Source organism: Phyllostomus hastatus, unplaced genomic scaffold, assembly GCF_019186645.2.
Source record: "Phyllostomus hastatus isolate PE091 unplaced genomic scaffold, TTU_PhHast_1.1 phas_scaffold_261, whole genome shotgun sequence".
NCBI lineage: Eukaryota > Metazoa > Chordata > Mammalia > Chiroptera > Phyllostomidae > Phyllostomus > Phyllostomus hastatus.
Genome location: NW_025334021.1, coordinates 348065 through 370134, shown reverse-complemented (window position 1 = coordinate 370134; position 22070 = coordinate 348065). Strand labels below are relative to the sequence as shown.

The 22070-nt window shown below is 47.2% G+C and overlaps 1 protein-coding gene across 1 annotated transcript in view; it reads right to left on the bottom strand.

The window, feature by feature from the left end:
- Positions 1–22070, bottom strand: part of LOC123804980 (leukocyte immunoglobulin-like receptor subfamily A member 6) — a 32982-nt gene that overhangs the window by 10468 nt on the left and 444 nt on the right. The window contains exons 3-9 of the mRNA XM_045817425.1: positions 21728–22012; positions 21282–21584; positions 18279–18410; positions 13135–13218; positions 12978–13013; positions 12511–12795; positions 12062–12367 (exon numbers count right to left, since the gene is read on the bottom strand). Of these exons, the coding sequence (XP_045673381.1) occupies positions 12062–12367; positions 12511–12795; positions 12978–13013; positions 13135–13218; positions 18279–18410; positions 21282–21584; positions 21728–22012 (1431 nt within the window). The remainder of the gene's footprint in view (positions 1–12061; positions 12368–12510; positions 12796–12977; positions 13014–13134; positions 13219–18278; positions 18411–21281; positions 21585–21727; positions 22013–22070) is intronic.

Sequence of the window (22070 nt, the reverse complement as noted above, 5' to 3'; positions counted from 1 at the left end):
CTTGAATTTGTTGAGGCTTGTTCTGTATCCTATCATGTGATCTATCTTTGAAAATGTTCCATGTGCATTTGAAAAGAATGTGCATTTAGCTTCTTTAGGATGAAGGGCTCTTTTATATATATATATATATATATATATATATATATATATATATATATATATATATATATATATATATATATATCAGTTAAGTTCATTTCATCTGGATCATTGTTCAATGCCACAATATTTTGGTTGATATTTTATTTGGAAGATCTGTCCATTTTTGACAGTGGGGTGTTAAAGTCCCCCACTATAATTGTGTTGCTGTCAATATCTTTCTTGAAGTCTTCTAAGTTTTTCTTTATGTATATGGGTACTCCTTGTTGGGTGCATATATATTTACAATATTTATTTCTTCTTGGTGGATTCTTCCCTTGAGTATAATGAAGTGACCTTCTGGGTCTCTCATTATGGCCCTTTTTTTGGAAGTTTATTTTGCCTGATATGAGTATTGCTACCCCAGCTTATTTTTTCCTGTCCATTTGCTTGGAAAATTTGTTTCCAGCCCTTCACTTTCAGTCTGTGTGGTCTTTTGTCCTGAGGAGGGTCTCTTGTGGACTGCATATATGTGGGTCATATTTTTTTAATCCATTCAGCTATTCTATGTCTTTTGATTGGGTCATTTAATTCATTTACATTAGGGTTATTATTGATAGGGACTTATTCATTGCCATTTTCATATCTGTGTTCCTCTCTCTCTCTCTCTCTCTCTCTCTCTCTCTCTCTCTCTCTCTCTCCCTTCTTTTCCTTCCTTTCCTTAAAGCAGTCCCTTTAGCATCTGTTGCAGAGCTGGTTTGGAGGATGTGTATTTTTTTAGACTTCTTTTGTCTGGGAAGCTCCTTATTTGGCCTACTATCTAGACTGAGAGCCTTTCTGGGTAAAGTAACCTTGGTTGCAGGCTTCTGGTTCTCATTCCTTGGAATATTTCATGCCATTCTCTTCTGGCTTGGAGCGTTTCCATTGAGAAGGCACCTGCTAACCTTATCGGGGCTCCCTTGTATATTACTTCTTGTTTCTCCCTTGCTGCTTTTGGGATTCTGTCTTTGTCTTGGAGTTGTGCCATTTTAATTACGATGTGTCTTGAATCGGGCCTCTTTGGGTTCCTCTTGATTGGGACTCTCTGTGTTTCCTGGATTTGTGTGACTTTTTCTCTCATCAAACTAGGGAAGTTTCTCTCATCATTACTTCTTCAAATAGGTTTTCTATCCCTTGCTCTTCTTCTCCTTCTGGTACCCCTATTATATGAATATTTATTACATTTCATATTGTCCTGCATTTCTCTTAATCCCTGTTCATTCTTTCTGAGCCTCTTTTCCTTCTCTTGCTCTTCCTGGGTATTTTTTGCCTACTTTGTCCTCCAGCTCACTGATCCAATCTTCTGCTTCATTGATCCTGCTTTTGATTCCTTCTACTGTGTTCTTCAGTTCAGAGACTGTATTCTTCATTTCCTCTTGGCCCTTGTTGATAGTTTCTATTTCCTTTCTCATGTTCATATAGTTTGCAGTGAGTTCATTTTAGTTCTTCTGCAGTTTCTGGTAATTCACTGTAAGCTCATTGAGCTTCCTGATAACAATTGCTTTGAACTCAGTATCTGATATTTGAGTTTCCTCTATTTCATTTAGCATTCTTTCTGAGGCTTCCTCCTTTCCTTTCATTTGGGGATTGTTTCATTGTCTTCCCATTGTTTGTGAGACTCTTCTTGTTAGCCTCAGCTTCTTAAATTGATCTCTTCTGGCTCCCTGGGTTTATGCTGTGAACTTCTCTGGTGGAATACCTGTCTGATTCAGTGGTGTTGTCTCCTTGATCTCCTGAGCTCACTGGTCTTGGGTTGTCATTTAAGTTGGCTCTGTGTTTGTCTTTGGGTTTTGATTGTCGTTGGGTCCTTCTTTGGTGGGTCCTTCTCACCAGCTACTTAACTGAGGGTCACTCTGTTCAACACCTCTTTTATTTTGTTGTGCTGGTGTGGGTAGGTTGTGGTGAAGCTGGTTGATCCATGTGTATAAGGTTTTTGGAATTCTCTCTTTCTCTTGTTCAGTTGTTAGTTCTGTGTGATTTCTCCACTATATATTTGTATTTCCAGATAGGTCCTGGATTGAGATTAGCGTGGCTTCCACTCCCTCCTTCACCTTCTTCTGTTGTTATCTGTTGATGGTTCCTTTGTTGTTGGGTTTCCTTTTCCAGTGAGTATCCTGGTATTCACAGCTTCCACCTACTCTTTTTTGTGATCATTTGGAGGGGAAGGCAAAATGGTTTAAGACAGCAAGAGTGCATTCTATGATATTTACAGTAGCAGCCAGTAGAGAGGAGATAGGAGGTCCTTTGGCTATGTATAGTGCTAACCATGATCTCCCACCCCACTAGCCATGTTTTAGGAAGGATGGAAAGAAGATAAGGATCTTGTCAGGGAGGAAAGTTTGTGAGTTGGATCTAGAAAGCAGTGAGGTTGTGGGAGGTCAGATTCTGAGGTAAGGTGAGAGTAAAGGATGGTAAATAGGTGTAGTGTGTGAGAGAATAGAATTAACCACTACAATAATAGAGTTCAGGAAACCATAATGGGGGCTAAGATCTGAGAGGGGTATGGTGTAGTATTTACAATTGTATTGAACAGCTATTATTTACAATAATATTAGAGCAACAACCATATGACAGAATCTATGTTTTCTACATAATCAGAATAGGAAATACAGGACCTAGAGTAGTGTGCTAATGGAATACAAGTGAAGTGAAGGATGGTAAATTAACAATACACTATGAAAGAGAGAACAGGGAAACCTGTCTAATGATACAATTTAACCAGCCAAGCAGAGAGGACTCAACAGAAAGAAGAGGAATACAAAAATACTATGAAAATAAAAGATGTAGGAATAATGAAAAATAATAATACAAATATGCAATAACTTGCAGGTTCTCTGTAATAGCAAAGTGAAATTTTTCTCACTATCTCAGCTGTTGGGATGCCCCCTCTTGGGTCCAACTCTGGTCTTTTCACAGTTCCAGGTTGTTGTTGTTGTTGCTATTGTTGTTGTTGTTGTTGTTTTTGTCTCAATTGTGGGTATTTAAAAAACTAAATATTAAGAATTTTAAAAAAGAAGAGGAAGGAAGGAAGAAGAGATAAAATTGAAAAGAAAGGAAGAGGGAATAAAATAAGAAAGAGAGAGAGAGGGGAAAAAGGAATACAAGATAAGAAAAAGTAATAAATATTAAAAAAATGAATTACTTAAAAAAAAAAAGCCTCTTGCTGGTTTCAAACTGGCCAAATTGTTTTTGCTGGTCTTGCTGGCTGCACCAGGCTGAGGGGCAGTTGGTTTCACTTTTTTCTCTTCCTGATCCGCAGTCAGTCACCCTTGGACTGACACTCTCCCCAGGACTAGCCTGGTGCCTCCCTCAGGGGCTTTGGGTGTGGGATGCAGGCCTTCCTCAGAACACACTCTCCCAGGGTTTCGGGCACGCTCACTCAACCAGGCTGCCTCCAGTCTCTCAGGTTTGGGTGCACACCCTTTCCGGGGCTATGGGGGGTGCATAGAGCCTTCTGTGCCACCTCGGGAGCACTGCCTGGCTGGGTGGGGAGGAGGCCTGAGTGGCTGCTGCAACAGAATTCCCCAAACAGTGTCTCTTTTCACTTTTTCTTTTTGAGAAATTCTTCCTACTCAAGCCTGCTTCTCCATACAGAGGCCTGGCCTCTCACATAGCCCAATTCTCCAACCAGACTAGGGACTATTACAATCAGGGCCCATCCAGGCCCAACTCTCAATTCTCCTCAGCCAGTGTCCACAGACTCCATGGGTGCTCACAGCCCCTGCGTGTTTGCCACTTAGGCCTTATTCCCCTCTCTGTGACTTCAAGCAACCAGGTCTCCCCTGGTGCTACTCAAGCCTTGTTTGGCCAAGTAGGGAGCCATTGACCCAGCTCTCTCCCAAGAGCCCTGTGGTAGACCAGGCAGGCACCAGGCCTGGGGCTGCAGCCACCCTTGTCCCTGCACTGGTCCCAGGGACCTTACTGTCCTGAAGCACTTTCCTTATCATCTGGTTTTTCAATGTGTGCTACACTTTTTGGTCTCCTATCTTCATATACGCGTGGGCACTGTTGGCTGTTTGCTCTGTTCCTAAGTAGATTGGATAGGTTTTTCTCCCATGTGTTAGGGGCAAGTTTAATGCGCTCCCTTCTACCTTGCCACCATTATTCCTCCTATCTGTGTCTTCACTTATTGTGCTTAATAAAGATAATGAAGGTCAAATAAAAACACAACAACATATCCTACACCAACTTTTAGGCATCAGAAATGATTAATTTTATGCCCTTGCTGGGTCGCTCAGTGGGTTAGAGCATCATCCCAATATGCAAGGTTGTGGGCTTGGTCCCCAGTTTGGGCACACACAACAACCAGCCAATGGATGCATCAGTAAGTGGATCAGCAATCAATGTGTTTTTTTTTTCTCTCTCTCTCTGCCCAACCTCTCAAATCAATCATTAAAAATTTTTAAAATGATTAATATTATTTTCATGTGAATTTCAACTCAAAAGAAGATCATGGAGGACTGGCCTGGAGTCCTAAAAAGTCCTAAAATTATTTCTGAGATGCAGTACACATCACCATAGTAACAAGCTCCCTGGTACCAGACTTCCTCCTAGCAAAGAGGACACCAGAAGACAGGGGGACACACCTTCCAGGAGCAGATTGTTAGTGAAGATTGTTCACTGAGCCCATTAGCTTTAAAGAATAAGGTGAAGGTGTCAGCTGGGCCAGTACCTAAGTGGGAACCTGTGTCTCCTCCTAACCCCACCCTGTGTGGCTATGTCTCTAGAAGAGAGAACACAATTCCCGAGAGAGAGTCTTACTGTTACAGAACAGACAAGGGGGGGCCTGGGATGATATACTATTATTGAAAGAAGGCCCCGGGTCCGTTATGTCCTCTGCCAGAGGAAAGATATCTCTCAATGGCAGAGATTCCTGAAAAGGAAAGGAAATATTTATTTAATGCTATGCTAACTTAAAGTAGTGACCTAATGTCTTTATCAAAATCCCAAAGTCCCTTAAAACACCCACAAACAGACACAGTCCTTCCTTCCTTCCCCCTTTGCCCAGTCCAGAGTACCGTATCTCAGGAAAGGAAATAGAAGTCCATGGCTCAGGCAGTCCTCTGGTTCTTCCTAGTTAGTCCTCCATCTCGACTGGGAGACCTCCCTGGGTTCCCGGCACCCTCAGCTGAGTCGCCGGGATCTCTGCTAAAACCAGGTGGTGGTTCCCCCTTCTAAAGCTGTGGGGGTCCCCACTCTGGCACAGGCACATGGTCCTCTCTCCCAGGGCCACGGGAGTCTCCACTCTGTCAAGGCCGCGTGGTTCTTCCTTTTAATGGCCGCCAAGTCTGAGTTTTAAATCCCAGCAGCCAATCTTCCTCTGCAGCCTCATTTCCGACTCCTCCCACACTCGGCTTCACTTGCCAGAATTCATATCCTTCCAGCTTTACTGGGCTGCCATCATGAGTCTGGGCAGGTGTGGCCCCATGTCCTGGAGCCAATCCTCTCCGAGCTCCCACACAGGCGCTGTAGCTTGGGGGAATCTGCCCCCAGTCACGTCTTGGTGGGGAAGTTACTTCCATTCCCCTGGCTCAGAAATGATCACAGCTATTTAACATATCTGAGCGACCACGCCAGAGGGTAGCTGCAAGGCTGTTGCTATGCAAAACAGATCTCAATGGCCCTGCTCCATTTGTCCCTTCCCCCAACCCACACCCTGGGTGGGGGGATGGAGACATCTTAAAATCTCCTGGACACCTTAAGTACTGGACCCCATTTCAAATGCCCATTTGGGGTCCCCCCTCTAGGCTGCACCCTGTAACATTACCACAGGAAAAGTTTTTCTCTTTGAGGAGCTGATTCACAAACTTTAACTGAAATAAGAAAGTGTTTCCTAGTTCCTTGGTAAAGCAAATGGGACTGAAATGAGGCATTTCAAGAGCAGTAAATTTTTAAATATTTTCATCTTTTCACACTCGGTGAAAGGAATAAAATTCAGTGATGTATTTGTGTTTGAAGAACAAAGACACCAAACTGGAAAAAGTGAGATGCAGCAGTGAGGGGAAGTGGGAAAAAACATTAAAAATAAATTGTCAATGTCTATGTTGTGACCCAGCCACTTATATAATATTTGATTGATGCATGCACCACCGGCCAGCAGTGATCACGGAACGCTGTGCATGTCTCGTCGAAAACACACAAGAAAAAACATGCACAGAGACAGACTAGTTTCTGTGGAGAAGTAGGGACGCAATGGCCACCCCCTCTAGTGGGGAACACACCGATTTACCGTCCATACCTGCTTTTATTGGGCTTGTTTTGCATAATAATTCAAGTACAGTACTCATTAGGGGGAAGTAAGGAACCATAGAAAACAAGGAACTCTGCCGGTCTAGTTTGAGTCGGGGTCAAAGAGCTGTAAGACTTTGAGGAACAAACTAACTTCCTCCTTGGACCCTTCTCATTCATCTGAGAGCATTCTAAACAAAGGAGGTTTCACAGTAATTTACATGTTCTTTCTTAGGCCTGATCACCCGGGGAATCCACCCTTTTCAGCACAGAGCTGCACCACCCTGTCATTGTTTCAGGCTTAGGTGGAGCAAGGGAACTAAGGCAACCAAGAGATAAGGAGATTTTCTCCCAGACAATGAGAACTCAGGGTATGTCAAAGCCGAGGAGTGAGGGTCCATCACACCCTTTTGCTGCAGCCCCCAAAGTCCTTCTTTTGGGGGGCCTCCGAAGTGATCATGCCTGTCTTAGGTCGTTCCCCCCTTGGGGAATCTTACCCGTCTTTGGCTAACTGACCAAGCTTTGGGGTTCAGTTATGAATGAAGCAGCAGAAGCAGCACTCCTGCCAGGGAGATAAGCTTTAGTCTCCTTGCTGGCTTAAGGTTCCAAGGGCGTTCCCTTAGCCTTAGCCTAGGTGGGGGTTACAGCTTCTGATACCAGTCAGGGCGGTTCCCAACATTTGATGTCAACTGTATTGAGAAATAAAACTTATTTGGAAAAGCAGGAAATGATTTTATATGCCACATGGATGTATCTGAAGGACAAGGGAAAAAATGATCTCAAAAGGGCAAAAAAAAAAAACCAAAATACACACACACTTTTTTCAAACACATCAGAATTATAGGTAAACTAAGGAAAACCATCAACCAGAACTTCCTGCTTTCTAAGTGAACATAAGTTCCACAACTAAGAGTGTAAAGAAGCAACCACATCGAGTCTCAGAGTCACAAAATGGGTTGGTCCCTCATCCATGTGTGGCAGACAGAAGTCAGGAGGGAGAGCTCTGCTGCAAAGGTCCCACCTGAGGAGCCAGAAGTCCCAGCCCCAAGCAGGGCACCCAAGCCCAGGGTTCCAGAGCTGAGGAAAGAAATCCTCATAACTGTGGCTGTGAAAACCATTGGGGACTGTGGTTGAGTGAGACTAAAACTTGTGAAGTCCCAGACAGTGCCCACCCCACCCAATTTGCAATCTCTCCCAAGCTGTTTCCCGTGTGTTTTCCACCAAATGCTCTCTCTTGCCTCATGCTTCAGATTTTCCTGAAATCTCTCAAATCAGTACCACCCAAACCCTAACAGTATCCTTGTGAATGATGGCCATGTACACGTATTCTCTAAGGCAGGTACTTAAAGGCAGAGCTGTGTGACTCTAACTGGGTAAGTGTAATGTATCCACTTGGTTGGTGCCTATAATTTGCCCTCCTACAAGTGATGCATTAGAATGCTATTGGCTCACTGTCCTCTCCCCCAAAGGGTAGTAAGATTTTTCTCTTGGTTTCTCCTCTGGATGCATTGGGACTGTGCCCTTGTACTTCTGTGGAAAATCAGTTACAACACTGAAGTAGAAATCATTACATATAAAAGAACAGGCAGCTTAGGTACACTCTCGGGCTGTCAGACTGCTGTGACTGGTGTCCCACACTGGCTTGTACTGTCTTTGAAAGTCAGATTGTGTGTCACTTCTGGACTCTGCATCAGGACCTCACAGGGGCACTTCCAAGTTGGCCACCAGGGGAACACAGATACCAAAACATGGGAAAACACCAAGAACCAGTGTTTTATTAAGAGGAATTCATTCAGGTGACATTGGGTAATGAAATTATATATAAGTTTCAATGTACAATTCTCTAACACATCATCTGTATCCTGCACTGTGTTTTTAACAATGGGTTCTTCCCTGGCAGTGCAACCCAGGCAGTCCCTTCAAACAAACACATCTTAATTTCCCCCAAGCTGGTGTGGCTCAATTGGTTGGAGCATAGTCCCATAACCAAAACTTTGTCCTATCCAATCCCAGTCAATACACATACCTAGATTGCAAGTTCAATCCCCTGTCCAGGCACCTATGGGAGGAAACCAATCAATGTTCATTTCTCACATCAGTGTTTCTGTTTCTCTCTTCTACCTCTCCCAAAAAAACAATGTAAATATCCTCAGGTATGGATAAAAGAAGTCTTGAGTCCATGTGAGGAGGTTCCTGGGGAAAGTCAACAGGTGCCATCTGAGGAAAGTTGAAGACACATGGGATCCTGAGAGGGCAGTAGGGCATCCATTTGGATTTATCTCTTGTGGACTGAATGTTTGTGATGCCAGCTCATGGATTTATTGAAATAGCTTGCATGCTCTGCACTGGTTGGATGAGCACTCCATACAAACATCAAGGCAGGTGTAATGAGACATAAAGAAGAATAGGTTTCTGAAGGTACAGAGAGGTGTGGACATGACAATGCCATGTGGGATCAATGCTAATTTCACTCAAATGGGAAAACATGGGAATGTGTCACATGACTCAACAGTGGTCGGGGGGAGATGGGCTGAATTTAATGGCAGAAGGGTCCAGACCTTGTCCCCCTGATTATGACCAAGGACTCCTCCCTCCATCTGCAATGAGCTGCAGGCAGATCACATGGCATGCCCCAGATTATCTTCCAGAACCTTCTGGGTACATGACCTCATTTCCAAGGCTCTCCCACCAGAGGGAGCACCAGAGGTAATGGTGCTCCTTTACCTCTGTGTTCAGCTCCTGGTCGCATCCTGGGCCATTCTCTCTGTCTCCAGTCTGAAACAGCAGCACCCCGAGGACCACCAGGACCAAGCCAGCCACGCCCACGTGGATGAGATTCCCCACTGTGTAGTCTTGGGGGTGGGAGTCTAGGAAATGTGGAGAAAGAGGTCACAGAGGTCACAGCAGACAGTCACCCCTGGATCCTGGATGCCCTCCCAGCACACTTGTCTCCCCCTGACAGACTGGATCCTCCGCACCCAGCCCTATAACTGAGAATTGTACTCACCACTCATGTTATCTGAGCTGTTGTTTGATGGGCTGATGGTGTCAGCTGCTCCTTCAAAACCATAAAGAAGTGGGCACCTGGGTAGTTGATCCCACTCAAGCCAATTGTCCTCAAAACTTTCCTGTTCCTCATGATGTGACTGCTTCCAGCCCCTTCTGGAAGCCTCTCTCTGCTATGAGGGTCCTGTCTGCTGTCATGGATCCTGTCAGCCTCCTGGGGACTTCTGAGTGCAGACTTTCCTCCTGAGGTCCTTTGGGAAATAGGTTGGCTTTGCCCCAAGAACTCACGTTTGGTAAGAAATGTGGTCTCTCATTACAGAACAGAATACCTTCTGCTAATCACCCTGCTCTCTGTGGGAGACTCAACCATCCAAGCTCACTCTTCTGGAGCTGAGAGTGTATATTTGTTCAGCAGCTGAGCACTCAGGGTCCAAGGGTGGGTTTCATCTACACACACACACACATATATGGGATACTCAAGCCATTCTTGCACTGTATGTATAGACAATTTTATGAAAAAATTTCAAGATGTACCTGAACTCTTAAACAACCCTTGTAAAGCACCTTTATTTTTAAAAAAAAAAAACAACAACTTCCTTTTAATATAATGTTACTTTTCTCTTAAAAATATTTATTTATTTATTTAAGAAATGGAAAGAGAGGAAGAGAAACATTAATGTGTAGTTTTCTCTTGAGCACTCCCTATTGGAGACCTGACCCACAACCTAGAAATGAGCCCTGACAGGGAATCGAACCAGAAACCATTTGATTTGCAGGCTGGCACTCAATCTACTGAGCCACACCACCAGGTCAAAAGGTTATGTTTCATAATAAAGGCATGAATTTATCATAATCACAATGAAAATAAGAGTAAATTTACCTTTTTAAAGTCAGAAGTGTTTCTAACCTAAATGTATATATGGAAGCATTGCTTTAAATTTCTCAGAAAACATGCTGTAATAGAGAGGTGTGGCCAGACATGTAGAGAGCAGACAAGAATGTCACACTGAATCTGGACAGGAATCCCCAGTTCCTCATGAGGACTCTGAGGTGTCCACAGCCCCCACACCCAACCTGAGTCTCAGGTGAACACTGAGTGCTAGAGGCCTCCAGGTGAGCCCAGGAGCCTTCAGAGTGATGCCCACAGGTGGGGGCACTTCTCCCCATAGGAGATTGTCCAGTGGGAACTGCACTATCCCCCACAGCAGCCCCACCTTGGCCAGAGCCACCTCTTGTCCTGCTCTGAGAGGGTTCAGGGACCCCCATACAGGTTGGTGGGTTCCACTAAGGGTCTCTGCAAATGAGGTGTCAAGGTAGAGTCCACCTGTCTTCTTTCCAGCTCTCCTGACCTCTCCTCCTACATAGTCCAGCTATTTTCCCTGTATTACAAGACAGACTTGGACACCAAATTCTGAAAACTGACACCAGGCAGACTACTCAGGGGCCTAGGCTTTTGGTGGAAAATCTCACAGATTCTGTGTGGAAGTGGGAACAGTTGGCACCCTCAATGGGAATTTCCAAATCCTGTCAGTCTCCTTGATATTGAGGGTTCTGTTTGCTAAGTTGAACCCCCAGGCAGGGTGGACCTGCTTCCCCAAACCCCTGTCTCCCTGAGCTGCTTCATCTCTACAAGGTCCCAGTTACTGGGACAGGCAGGACAGGCCCCGAGAGGGTGGCACCAGGAGCGGGTGCCACTTTTTAAGGTGCCCAGAAAGTCAGAAATAGACATGACCCTGCGGGTCCTGGGGAGGCAGCTTCCCCTTACTCGGGTGGAAAGATCCTCAGAGTTCACCTCCCTGAGCAGCTGAGTCCACACACACCCTCTGCCCTCTATCCTGGGGTCCTGCCTGTGGCGTGTGCCTCTGGGGAGTAGCACTGCTCTGGTTCTGAGATGGAGACACCTGAAGGCAGTGGGCTAGGACTCCATCCTGTGACTCCAGTCCACTCTCACTTGCCTCTTGTTGTCACGGTCCAGCAAGGCTGTCTCCCTCTCTTGTTCAGCCCTGTCTCAGCTTGAAGGGTCAGGAGGTCCCAGGGGTCGGAGATGCCCACCTGCTTCTGCCTCTCACAGGATGACCCTTCTCTGTAGAGCCACCTTGCCCTCCCATTATGCCTTAGACTTTCCAGGGGACAGAGCCCACAGTGGTCCTTGGAGCTCAGAGAGGACATGGCAGGTGAGTCTCACGGGAGACCAGGATCTCTGGGGCCAGAAAACAGATGACATCTTGACCCGAGGGGGACACTGGCAGCCTCTACCATTGGAACCCATCCATAGGCCATAACCCCAGTTTGGGTAGTGGAGGGTGGGGGCTGCCTTCTGCTGATATGAGCCAGGCTGTTCCTCTCTTTAGCTGGGCGCCCAACATCTCTCTCCATATGACCACCTCACCTGTCACTTGCCTCATTTGCACCTCGACAGGCCTCACTTGGCTGGGGTGATGGGAAAACCATCAGAGACCCTAGAGCCCCATAGTTCCCCTGAAATCTCTCCCTGCTGACACCCAGAACCCTCAGACACAAGCCTGACCTTGAATACCTGAGGCACATTATATCCTCAGAGAGACTCAATCACCATAGCTAGTCTGTGTCTGTAGTCCAGGAGCCCCTGTGCTCCCCTCACTCCACCTCTCACATGGGACTCCCCTCCTTGTAAAGACCCCAGTAACCTGTCGGGTTCCTCACACATGGATGGGACCACTATGGGACTCACCTGAGACCAGGAGCTCCAGGGGCTCACTGGGTGGTGACCACAACTGGGGTTTGCTCCTGAAATAACCATAGCATCTGAAAGTCCCACTCTGTCTGGGAATCATGTGGCCCAAAAGGAAGAGGGCCTGGAAATGCCCACTTGGGTCTTGCTGTGAGTCGAGGGCCCAGGAGAGGCTATCTTCTTCTTCCTTAGTTAGAACAAACTTGCCAAATCCCTCATCTGAGTGACATTTGACAGTCATGTTCCCTCTTGAGGTTACAACAGGGCTGGGCAGTGCTGAGAGGCTGGGTTTGCTGTAATGGACTCCTAGGAGAGAAGGAGGCAGCATGTTAAATGGAGTCACACCTTCCTTGTGTCTCCTAGGGCTGGGCTGTGAGGGGGAGACCCCCTGAGAGTATCCCCCTTCCTGAGGGCAGAGCCTGAGAATGGTACCCCTGGTGTCACCTCACCTGTCACCACCAGCTCCAGGGGGTCACTGCGCTCTGACCAGACCCTGTGGCTGAGATAGTAACAGTGATATCTCCCTGCAGAGTGCTCTGTTATCTGTGTGATGGAGAACTTGGCCTTGTTCCTAGGATCCAGTGGCATCTGTCTGTCCCAGGGTGCTGAGCTTCCTTCTTTATCCAGACGATACTCCTCAGCCTCTAGGCTCCCCTGACACCACATAGTCACAGGTCTCCCCCAGGGGACCATGGAGCCTGGCACAGTCCAGAGGGTGGGTTTGGGGAGGGTCCCTGGAAGGAATCAGAGGCTGAGTCAGAACATTTCCTACACAAGTGCCCAGCTCTCCAACCCCAACACTCAGATGTCCTTCATCTGTCATCCCAGAAATGCTGTTCTTCATCCCCAACTTCCCAAGGATGGCCTCTTGTCCCCAGTGGAGAATGACACCTGGGAGCCCTGGGGAAAGACTCACCTGCCTGCATAGGTGTCCTCAGGCCCATGCTCAGCCCTGCAAGAGAGTTCCTGTGAGACATTATGCCTAAATCCTGAACAGAATCCTCCTCTTCAGGAGCCTCCCAAGTCCTGGGGACCTGACAGAGCAGGGCTTCCCCTCCCCCCTCACATCTCACCAAGGCAGAACAGGGCTGTAAGGGTGGGGGACATGGTGTCTCCTCTCTGAACCCAGCTGTGCTGAAGGAAGAGACCAAGGAATCCTCAGTGTACACAGATTCATAGGGTGTAGTCATTGGGAAGCTGGCCGTCTCTGCCACGGGTTGTCACGTCAGGAAGTGGGACAGTGTCTTCCCAGAAGTCTGGCTGCCATTTTCTCCATGAGGAAAGTTGTATACCTGGAGCCTCCTGAGGCAGCCCTCACAGGTGAGATGACCCAGGGTAAGACCTCTCAGGTCAGAGCCTCCACTACAAGCTCCATTCTCCCTCTGCCCATTTTTTAGCCCCTCCTTGTGCATCCTCCCCATGGAGAGTGTTCACCCAGGCCCTGGAGATGCTTCAGGAAGACAGGGGTCCCTGTGCCTGCAGAGCTCAGCTCAGTAGAGACATGGTCTCCTCCTCACTGTGCAGTTCAGGCGAGTGTCACTGTGACAATGAGCACAAAGAACAGATATAGGGAAGTTAGGGAAGGACACACACCCCTTCCCCTGGCCCCAGAGTGTGGTTTTCTTTTCTATCCCAGCCACCATCACTAACTTCTCGTTTTTCTTAGCAACAACCTCCACCTCACTTTTGTGGGGACAAGCCTCTGAGTGATGTCTGCCCCCTCAGTGCCCCTTGTTTCCGGGGTAAAGCCTCCTCCTCGGGCTGTGGTCCTGCCTTCAAGCTTCAGGGGGCATTGATTTGGCTTAGAGTCCTGATTTTTACTTATAGCAGATACTTATTTAAATAAGCATCAGCCAGTGCTCAAGTGATCTGTGTACTAATGTCCTATCTCTGAGCCCCATTGGAATCCTGAGTCACATCTGAATCCTGAATCCTGTTGTCACAAACCCCAGTCTCCACAGTGGCTGTGGGTCAGTGGTGCTGATTCATGGGAGGGAGACTTCCATTTCCAGACCAGATGAGGATGAGAGTGGGCTGGGATATGAGAGGATCAATGAGTCCAGGGCCAAGGCAAGACTATTGGACTCGCTCAAGACCATGTCTGCTCTGAATACCAAGCCCAGCTACTCATAATAGCTCTAAAGTATGTAGGCATAGAAAGGTGAAGGAAACAGAAAGGTTCCCAAATGGAGAGGGAACCACAGTGGAGAACAGAGACCAAAACTGAGTGGCCCCCAGTGACCATGACTATCAATGAGTAATAGGGATGAGATCTCCCTAAAGGGACAGAGAGGGACCCCAGGACTTCTCAGGAAGGGGGTCAGAGAGCAGGTGAAGGCTTCAAGTCTGGTCCCTGCCCTGTGTTCCTGTGCAGGCTCTGGGATGTCTCTGCCCACTCTTCCAACTTCATGGTCAGCAATAAGCAGTCTCCCCTGGATTTCCTGAAACAGACTAAGTCCTGAATGTCAGCCATGGGTGTCTGTCCCATGTGTGTGTGTGTGTGTGTGTGTGTGAGGCTCCCATGGACCAGCCCTGGTGGTCAGAAAGCTGAGCAGGTGCTGAGTCTGAGAGAGTGGACAACATGGGGAAGAGGCAGTTGCCACAGGCCCTGCTCAGCCTGACTCCATGGACTGCCCTGGAGAATCTGAGGGAGACCAGGTGTGTGAGGGGAGAGACTCCTACTAGAGTGGACAGTGGAAAAATCCTAATAGTCTCAGACAGTGCTATGGACACCATCTACTGACACTGGGAACTGTCTCATGCAATGAAAGAGACTCAATAGGAAATATGAGAGCAATGGAAGATGATCATGTGTAAATATCTGAAAAATAAAGGCCTGAGCCAATAATATAAATTGTTTTATATATATTAATATAATGAATTAGAAACTTTAGAGATGATTAAACCCAATAGATGGACACATGAAAATAGTTCTTCCCATCAGGTATGAGACACAGGTAAAGGGCCATTTATGACAATGCAGTACAGTACAGAGGAAATTTCCAAAATGCAGAGTAGGGAGACCAGAAGTGGGGACCGAAGGTACTTGGGGACTAGAGTGAGGATGGTGGACGTCATTTCTATGGTGTCAGAAAGAAAGAAGTGAGTCTGACATTTAGTAACAGCTCAAGAGTTAAATGATCAAACATTTTACCAAGATGAAGAAAAACCAATCTAGTGTTAGGGAGCTGGTATATAAAAATGAAATCTGTATCTTGACTTTTTCTGCTTAATAAAGATAATGAAGGTCAAATAAAAACACAAGAACATATCCTACACCCAATTTCACGCATCAAAAATGGTTAATTTTAGGCCCTGGCTGGGAGCTCAGTGAGTTAGAGCAGCATCTCAGTGTTTAAGGTTGTGGGCTTTGTCCCCAGCCAGGGCACACACAACAAGCAACCAATAGATGCATCAGTAAGTGGGTCAACAATCAATGTTTCTCTCTCTCTCTCTCTGCCCCACTTCTCAAATGAATCAATACAAAAATATTTTTAAATGATTACTTTTATTTTAATGTGAATTTCAACTCAAAAAGAAAATTGTGGAAGACTGGCCTGGGGTGTTAAAAAGTCCTAAAATTACTTCCTAGAGGAAGTGCACATCACCATAGTGACAAGCTTGCTGGGACCAGACTTCCTCATAGCAAAGAGGACACCGGAAGACAGTGGGGACACACCTTCCAGGAGAAGATTATTAGTGAAGATTGTGCACTGAGCCCCATTAGATTTAAGAGACAAGGTGAATGTGTCAGCCAGGTCAGTCCCTAAATGGAAACCTGTATCTCCTCCCAACCTCGCCCTGTGAGGCTGTGTCTCCAGGAGAGAGAACAGATTTCCAGGGAGAGAGCCTTTAACCACAGGGGACATTTTTTTTTTCTCTCTCTCTGAGGACTTGAATCACAAACTTCAATTGAAATAGTAAAGTGTTTCCTAGTTACTTGATGAAGCAAGTGAGACTGAAATAAGGCATTTCCAGACCACCAAGTTTTTAAATATTTTCATCTTTTCACACTCAGAGAAAGGATAAAATTCAGTGATATAACTCAGTTAGAAGAACAAAGACACCAAACTGGAGAAAGTGAGATGCAACAGCAAGGGAAAGTGGCAAAAAAACATTAAAAAATGTTATTGTAATGTCTATGTTGTGATCCAGTCACTTATGTAATATTTGATGTCAACTGTATTGAGAAATAAAACTGATTTAGAAAAGAAGGAAATAATGTATGTGCTACATGGATGCATCTGAAGGACAAGTGAAATAAACAATCACAAAAGAGCAAATCAACAACAAAAACAACAACCCACAAACACTTTTTTCAGCCACATTGGAATTATAGCTAAACTATAGGAAAACCACTATCCAGAACTTCCTGCTTTCTAGGTGAACAGAAGTCCCACAACTAAGAGTGTAAAGAAGAAGTCACACTGAGACTCAGAGACATGAAAAGAGCTGGTCTCACATCCACGTGTGACAGACAGAAGTCAGGAGGGACAGTTCTGCTGCAGAGTTCCTGCCTGAGGATCCAAGGGTCCCAGCCCCAAACAGGGCACCCCAGCCCAGGGTTCCAGAGCCAAGGAGAGAAATGCTCATAACTTCTGGCTGTGAAAACCAGTGGGGACTGTGGCTAAGTGAGACCAGGACTTCTGGGGTCCCAGGCAGTTCCTCCCCCACCCAACTTGCAATCTTGCCCAAGCTGTTTCCAGTGCATTTCCCACACAAATGGCCTCTCTTACCTCACACTTGAGACTTTCCTGAAACCTCTCAAATCAATAGCACTCGAACCCTAATCAATATCCTTGTGAATGATGCCCATGTACACATGTTCTCTAAGGCAGGTGCTTAAAGGTAGAGCTGTGTGTCTCTAACTGGGTAAGTGTAATGTATTTGTTCAGTTGGTGACTATGACTGGCACTCCTACAAGTGATGCATTAGAATGCTATCAGCTCATTGTCATCTCCCCCAGGGGATAGTAGGATTTTTCTCTTGGCTTCGAGTCTGGATGCATTGGGACTGTGGCCTTGTACTTCCAAGGAAAATCAGTTACAACACTGAAGTAGAAATAATCGTCCCACATAAAAGGGCAGGCAGAGTAGGTGCACTATGAGGCTGTCAGACTGATGTGACTGGTATCCCACACTGACCTGTACTGTCTGTGAAAGTCAGTTTGTGAGCCACTTCCCAACTCTGCATCAGGACCTCACCAGGGCATCTGGTAGTTGGCCATGAAGGGACCATAGATGCCAAACATGGGAAAACACCAAGAACCAGTGTTTTATTAAGAGGAATTCCTGGGGTGACATTGGCTAATAAAATTAAATATAAGTTTCCATGTACAATTCTCTAATACATCATTTGTATCCTGCACTGTGTTTTGAACAGTGGGTTCTTCCCAGGCAGTGCAACCCAGGCGATCCCTTCAAACAAGTGTGTCTTGATTTCCCCCCAGGCTGGTGTGGCTGTGTTGGTTGGAGTATCATCCCATAACCAAACCTTTGTGGTTACCGTTCCCGGTCAGGGCACATACCTAGATTGCAAGTTCAACTCCCTGTCTAGACATGTATGGGAGGCAATGAATTGATGTTCATTTCTCCCATCTGTGTTTCTCTTTCTCTCTTCTACCTCTCCAAAAAAGCAATGTAAATATCCTCAGGTGTGGGTTTAAATAAGTCTTGATTCTATGCAACCAGGTTCCTGAAGAAAGTCCACAGGTGCCATCTGAGGAAAGGTGAAGGCATGTGGGGTCCAGAGAGGGCACTGGGACATCATTTGAAATTTTTCTCTTGTGGGCTGAATGTTTGTGATGCCAGCTCATGGATTTATTGAAATAGATTGCAGGCTCTGAACTAGTGGATGGGCACTCCATACGAACATTGAGGCAGGTGTAATGAGACATAAAGAAGAATGTGTTTCTGGAAGTGTGGGGAGGTGTGGACATGACCATGCCATGTGGGATAAACGCTAATGTCACTGAAATGGGAAAAGCTGAGATGGGTCACATGACTCAACAATGGTCGCGAGGAGATTGGCAGAATTTAATGGCAGAAAGGTCCAAACCTTGTCCCCCTTCATATGACCAATGAGTCCTCCACCTGCAGTGAGCTGCAGACAGGTCACACAGCATGTCCCAGATTATCTTCCAGAACCTTCTGGGTACATGACCTCATTTCCAAGGCTCTCCCACTCTGAATGGTGCTCCTTTACTTCTGTGTTCAGGTCCTGGTGGCAGCCTGGGCCATTCTCTCACTGTCTCGAGCCTGAGACAGCAGCACCCTGAGGACCACCAGGACCAAGCCAGCCACACCCATGCGGACGAGATTCTCCACTGTGTAGTCTTGGGAGTGGGAGTCTAGGAAATGTGGAGAAAGAGGTCACAGAGGTTGCAGCAGACAAAGTCACCCCTACATCCTGGATGCCAACCCAGCATACCTGTACCCCTGACAGACAGGACCCCCTGCACCCAGCCCCACAACTGAGGATTCTCCTACTCAGCACTCTTGTTATCTGAGCTGTTGTTTGATGGGCTGATGGTGTCAGCTGCTCCTTGAAAACCATAAAGAAGTAAGTGTGTGAGGAGCCATTCAAGCCAATTGTCTTCAAAACTCTCCCATTCCTCATGATGTGACTGCTCCCAGCCGTTTCTCAAACCTTCTCTCTGCTATGAGGGTCCTGTCTGCTGCCATGGGTCCTGCCAGTCTCCCGGGGACTTCTGAGTGCAGACTTTGCTCCTGAGGCCCTTTGGGACATACGTTGTCTATGCCCCGAGAATTCAGGTTTGGTGAGAAATGTGGTCTCTCATTACAGAACAGAGAAGATTCTTGTAATCTCTCTGCTATCTGTGGGAGACTGAGCCATCCAAACTCACTCTTCTGGAGCTGAGAGTGTATATTTGGTCAGCAGCTGAGGACTCAGGGTCCATGGGTGGGTCTATCTATACACACACACATATCCTGGGTACTCGAACAATTCTTGAGCTGTATATATAGAAAATTTTATTCAAAAGAAAACTTCAAAATGTATTTGAAGTCTAAAACAGCCCTTTTAATGCACCTTTATTTTTAAAAAACTTCCTTTTAGTATAATGTTAGTTTTCCCTTAAAAATATTCTATTTATTTATTTATTTATTCGTTTGTTTGTTTGTTTATTTATTAGATGGAAAGAGAGGAAGAGAAACATCAATGTGTGGTTTCCTTTTGAGCGCCCTCTATTAGAGACCTGACCCACAACTTAGAAATGTGCCTTGGCAGGAAATTGAACCAGCAACTATTTGATTTGCAGTCTGGCACTCAATCTACTGACCCACAGCAGCCAGGTCAAAAGGTTACTTTTCATAATAAAGGGATGAATTTAACATAATCACAGTGAAAATAGGAGTACATTTACCTTTTTAAAGTCAGAAATGTTCATAACTTAAATGTATATGTGAAAGCATTGCTTTACATTTCTCAGAAAACATGCCATAATAGAGAGGTGTGGGCAGACATGTAGAGAGCAGACATGAATTTCACAGTGTATCTGGGCAGGAACCCCCAGTTCCTCATGAGCCATCCATGGCCCCCCACACCCAACCTGAGTCTCAGGTAAGCACTGAGTGCTAGAGGCATCCAGGGTCCTGCAAAATGATGCCCACGGGTGGGGGCACTTCTCTCCATAGGAGAGTGTCCAGAGGGGACTCCACCATCCCCCACAGTGGCCCTACCATGGCCCGAGCCACCTCCTGCCCTGCTCTGAGAGGGTTCAGGGACCCCCATACAGCTTGGCCAGTTCCACTAAAAATCTGGAAATGAGGTGCCAAGGGAGAGTCTACCTGTCCTATTTACAGCCCTCCTGACCTCCCCTTCTCCATAGTCCAGCTGTCTTCCCTGTATTACAAGCCGGACCTGGACACCAAATTCTGAAAACTGGCACCAAGCAAACTATGCAGGGGCCTAGGCTTTTGGTGGAAAATCCCACAGATTCTGTGTGGAAGTGGGAACAGTTGGCACCCTCAATGGGAATTTCCAAATCCTCGCAGTCTCCTTGATATGGAGGCCTCTGCTTGCTAAGCTGAGCCCCAAAGCTGGATGGACCTGCTCCCCCAAACCCCTGTCTCCCTGAGCTATTTCATCTCTACAACGTCCCAGTTACTGGGACAAGCAGGACAGGCCCAGAGAGGGTGGGACCAGGAGCAGTTGCCACTTTTTCAGGTGCCCAGAAAGTCAGAAATGGACATGACCCTGCGGGTCCTGAGGAGGCAGCTCCCCCTTACTCAGGTGGGGAAAGATCCTCAGAGCTCACCTCCCTGGGCAGCTGAGTCCACACACACTCTGCCCTCTATCCTGTGAGTCCTGCCTGTGGGGTGTGTGTCTGGGGAGCAGAGCTTCTCTGGTTCTGAGATGGAGACACCTGAAGGCAGTGGGCTGGGACTCCATCCTGTAATTCCAGTCCACTCTCACTCTCCTCTTGGTGTCACAGTCCAGCAAGGCAGTCTCCCTCCCTTGCTCAGCCCTGTCTGAGAATGTAGTGTCAGGAGGTCCCAGGGGTGGGAGATGCCCACCTGCTTCCACCTCTCACAGGATGACCCTTCTCTGAGGAGCCTACTTGAGTTCCCATCATTTCCATCATGCCTTAGATTTTCCTGGGGACAGGACCCATAGGTGACTTTGGAGCTCAGAGAGGACCGGGGCAGGGTTGGCTTATCTGAGACCAGGAGCTCTGGGGCCAGAAAATGGAGGACATCTTGACCCCAGGGGGCACTGGGAGCCTCTGCCTTTGCATCCCACCCATAGGCCATAACCCTGGGTTGGATAGTAGAGGGAGGGTGCTGCCTTCTGCAGAAGCACCTTCTACATGAGCCAGGCTGCTCCTCTGTTCAGCTGGGCCCCCAACATCTCTCTCCACCATGATCACCTCACCTGCCACCTGCCGCCCTTACCCATGGACGGTCCTCACTGGGCTGGGGTGAAGGGCAAACCATCAGAGACCCTGAAGCCCCATGGTTCTCCTGAAATCTCTCCCTGCTGATACCCAGAGCCCCAAGACACTAGCCTGACCTTGAATATCTGAAGGGCATTAGATCCTCAGAGAGACTCAAAACCTCCCTGGACTGGTCTGTGTGTCTGGCCCAGGAATCCCTGTGCTCCCTTTACCCAACCTCTCACATGGGGCTTCCCTCCCAACAAAGACCCCAATCACCTGTCGGTTGCCTCCAATCATGTATGGGATAATAATGGGATGTACCTGAGACCAGGAGCTCCAGGGAATCACTGGGGTGTGACCACACCTGGGGAGTGCTCCTGTAACAGCCATAGCATCTGAATGTCCACCTGTCACTGGAGGTCACAGGTCCCACAGTGAACTGGGCCTGGACTTGCCCACTGGGGTGAGGCTGTGAGTCCAGGGTCCAGGAGAACCTGTCTTCTCCTTCCTTAGTCAGAATGAACCTGTTGAATTTCTGCCATGATCCACACTGGAGGGTCACATTCCCTCCTGAGGTCAGGACAGAGCTGGGCAGGGCTGAGATGTTGGGTGTGCTGTAGAATCCTAGGGGAGAAGGAGGCAGCATGTTAAATGGGGCTCACTCCTCCCTCACTTCCCCCAGGGCTGGGCTGTGGGGGGAGACCCCCTGAAAGCATCCCTCTTCCTGAGGGCAGAGCCTGAGGCTGGTACCCCTGGTGTGTCCTCACCTGTCACCACCAGCTCCAGGGGGTCGCTGACCTCTGACCAGCCACTGGGGCTGAGATAGGAGCATTGATATCTCCCTGCATCATACTCTGTAGTGTGTGTGAAGGAGAAATTGGCCATGTCACTGGGTTCCAGTGGCTTCTCTCTTTCCAAAGATATTCCGCTTCCTTCTTTATGCAGACGGAACCTCTGGGCCTGCAGGGGCCCCTGACACCAGATGGTCACAGAGCTCTGCAACAGGGTCACAGAGCTTGGCTCAGCCCAGAGGGTGGGTTTGGGGAGGGTCCCTGGAAGGAATCAGAGGCTGGGTAACAAGACATTTCCACTCCCAGGCCCCAGATCTCA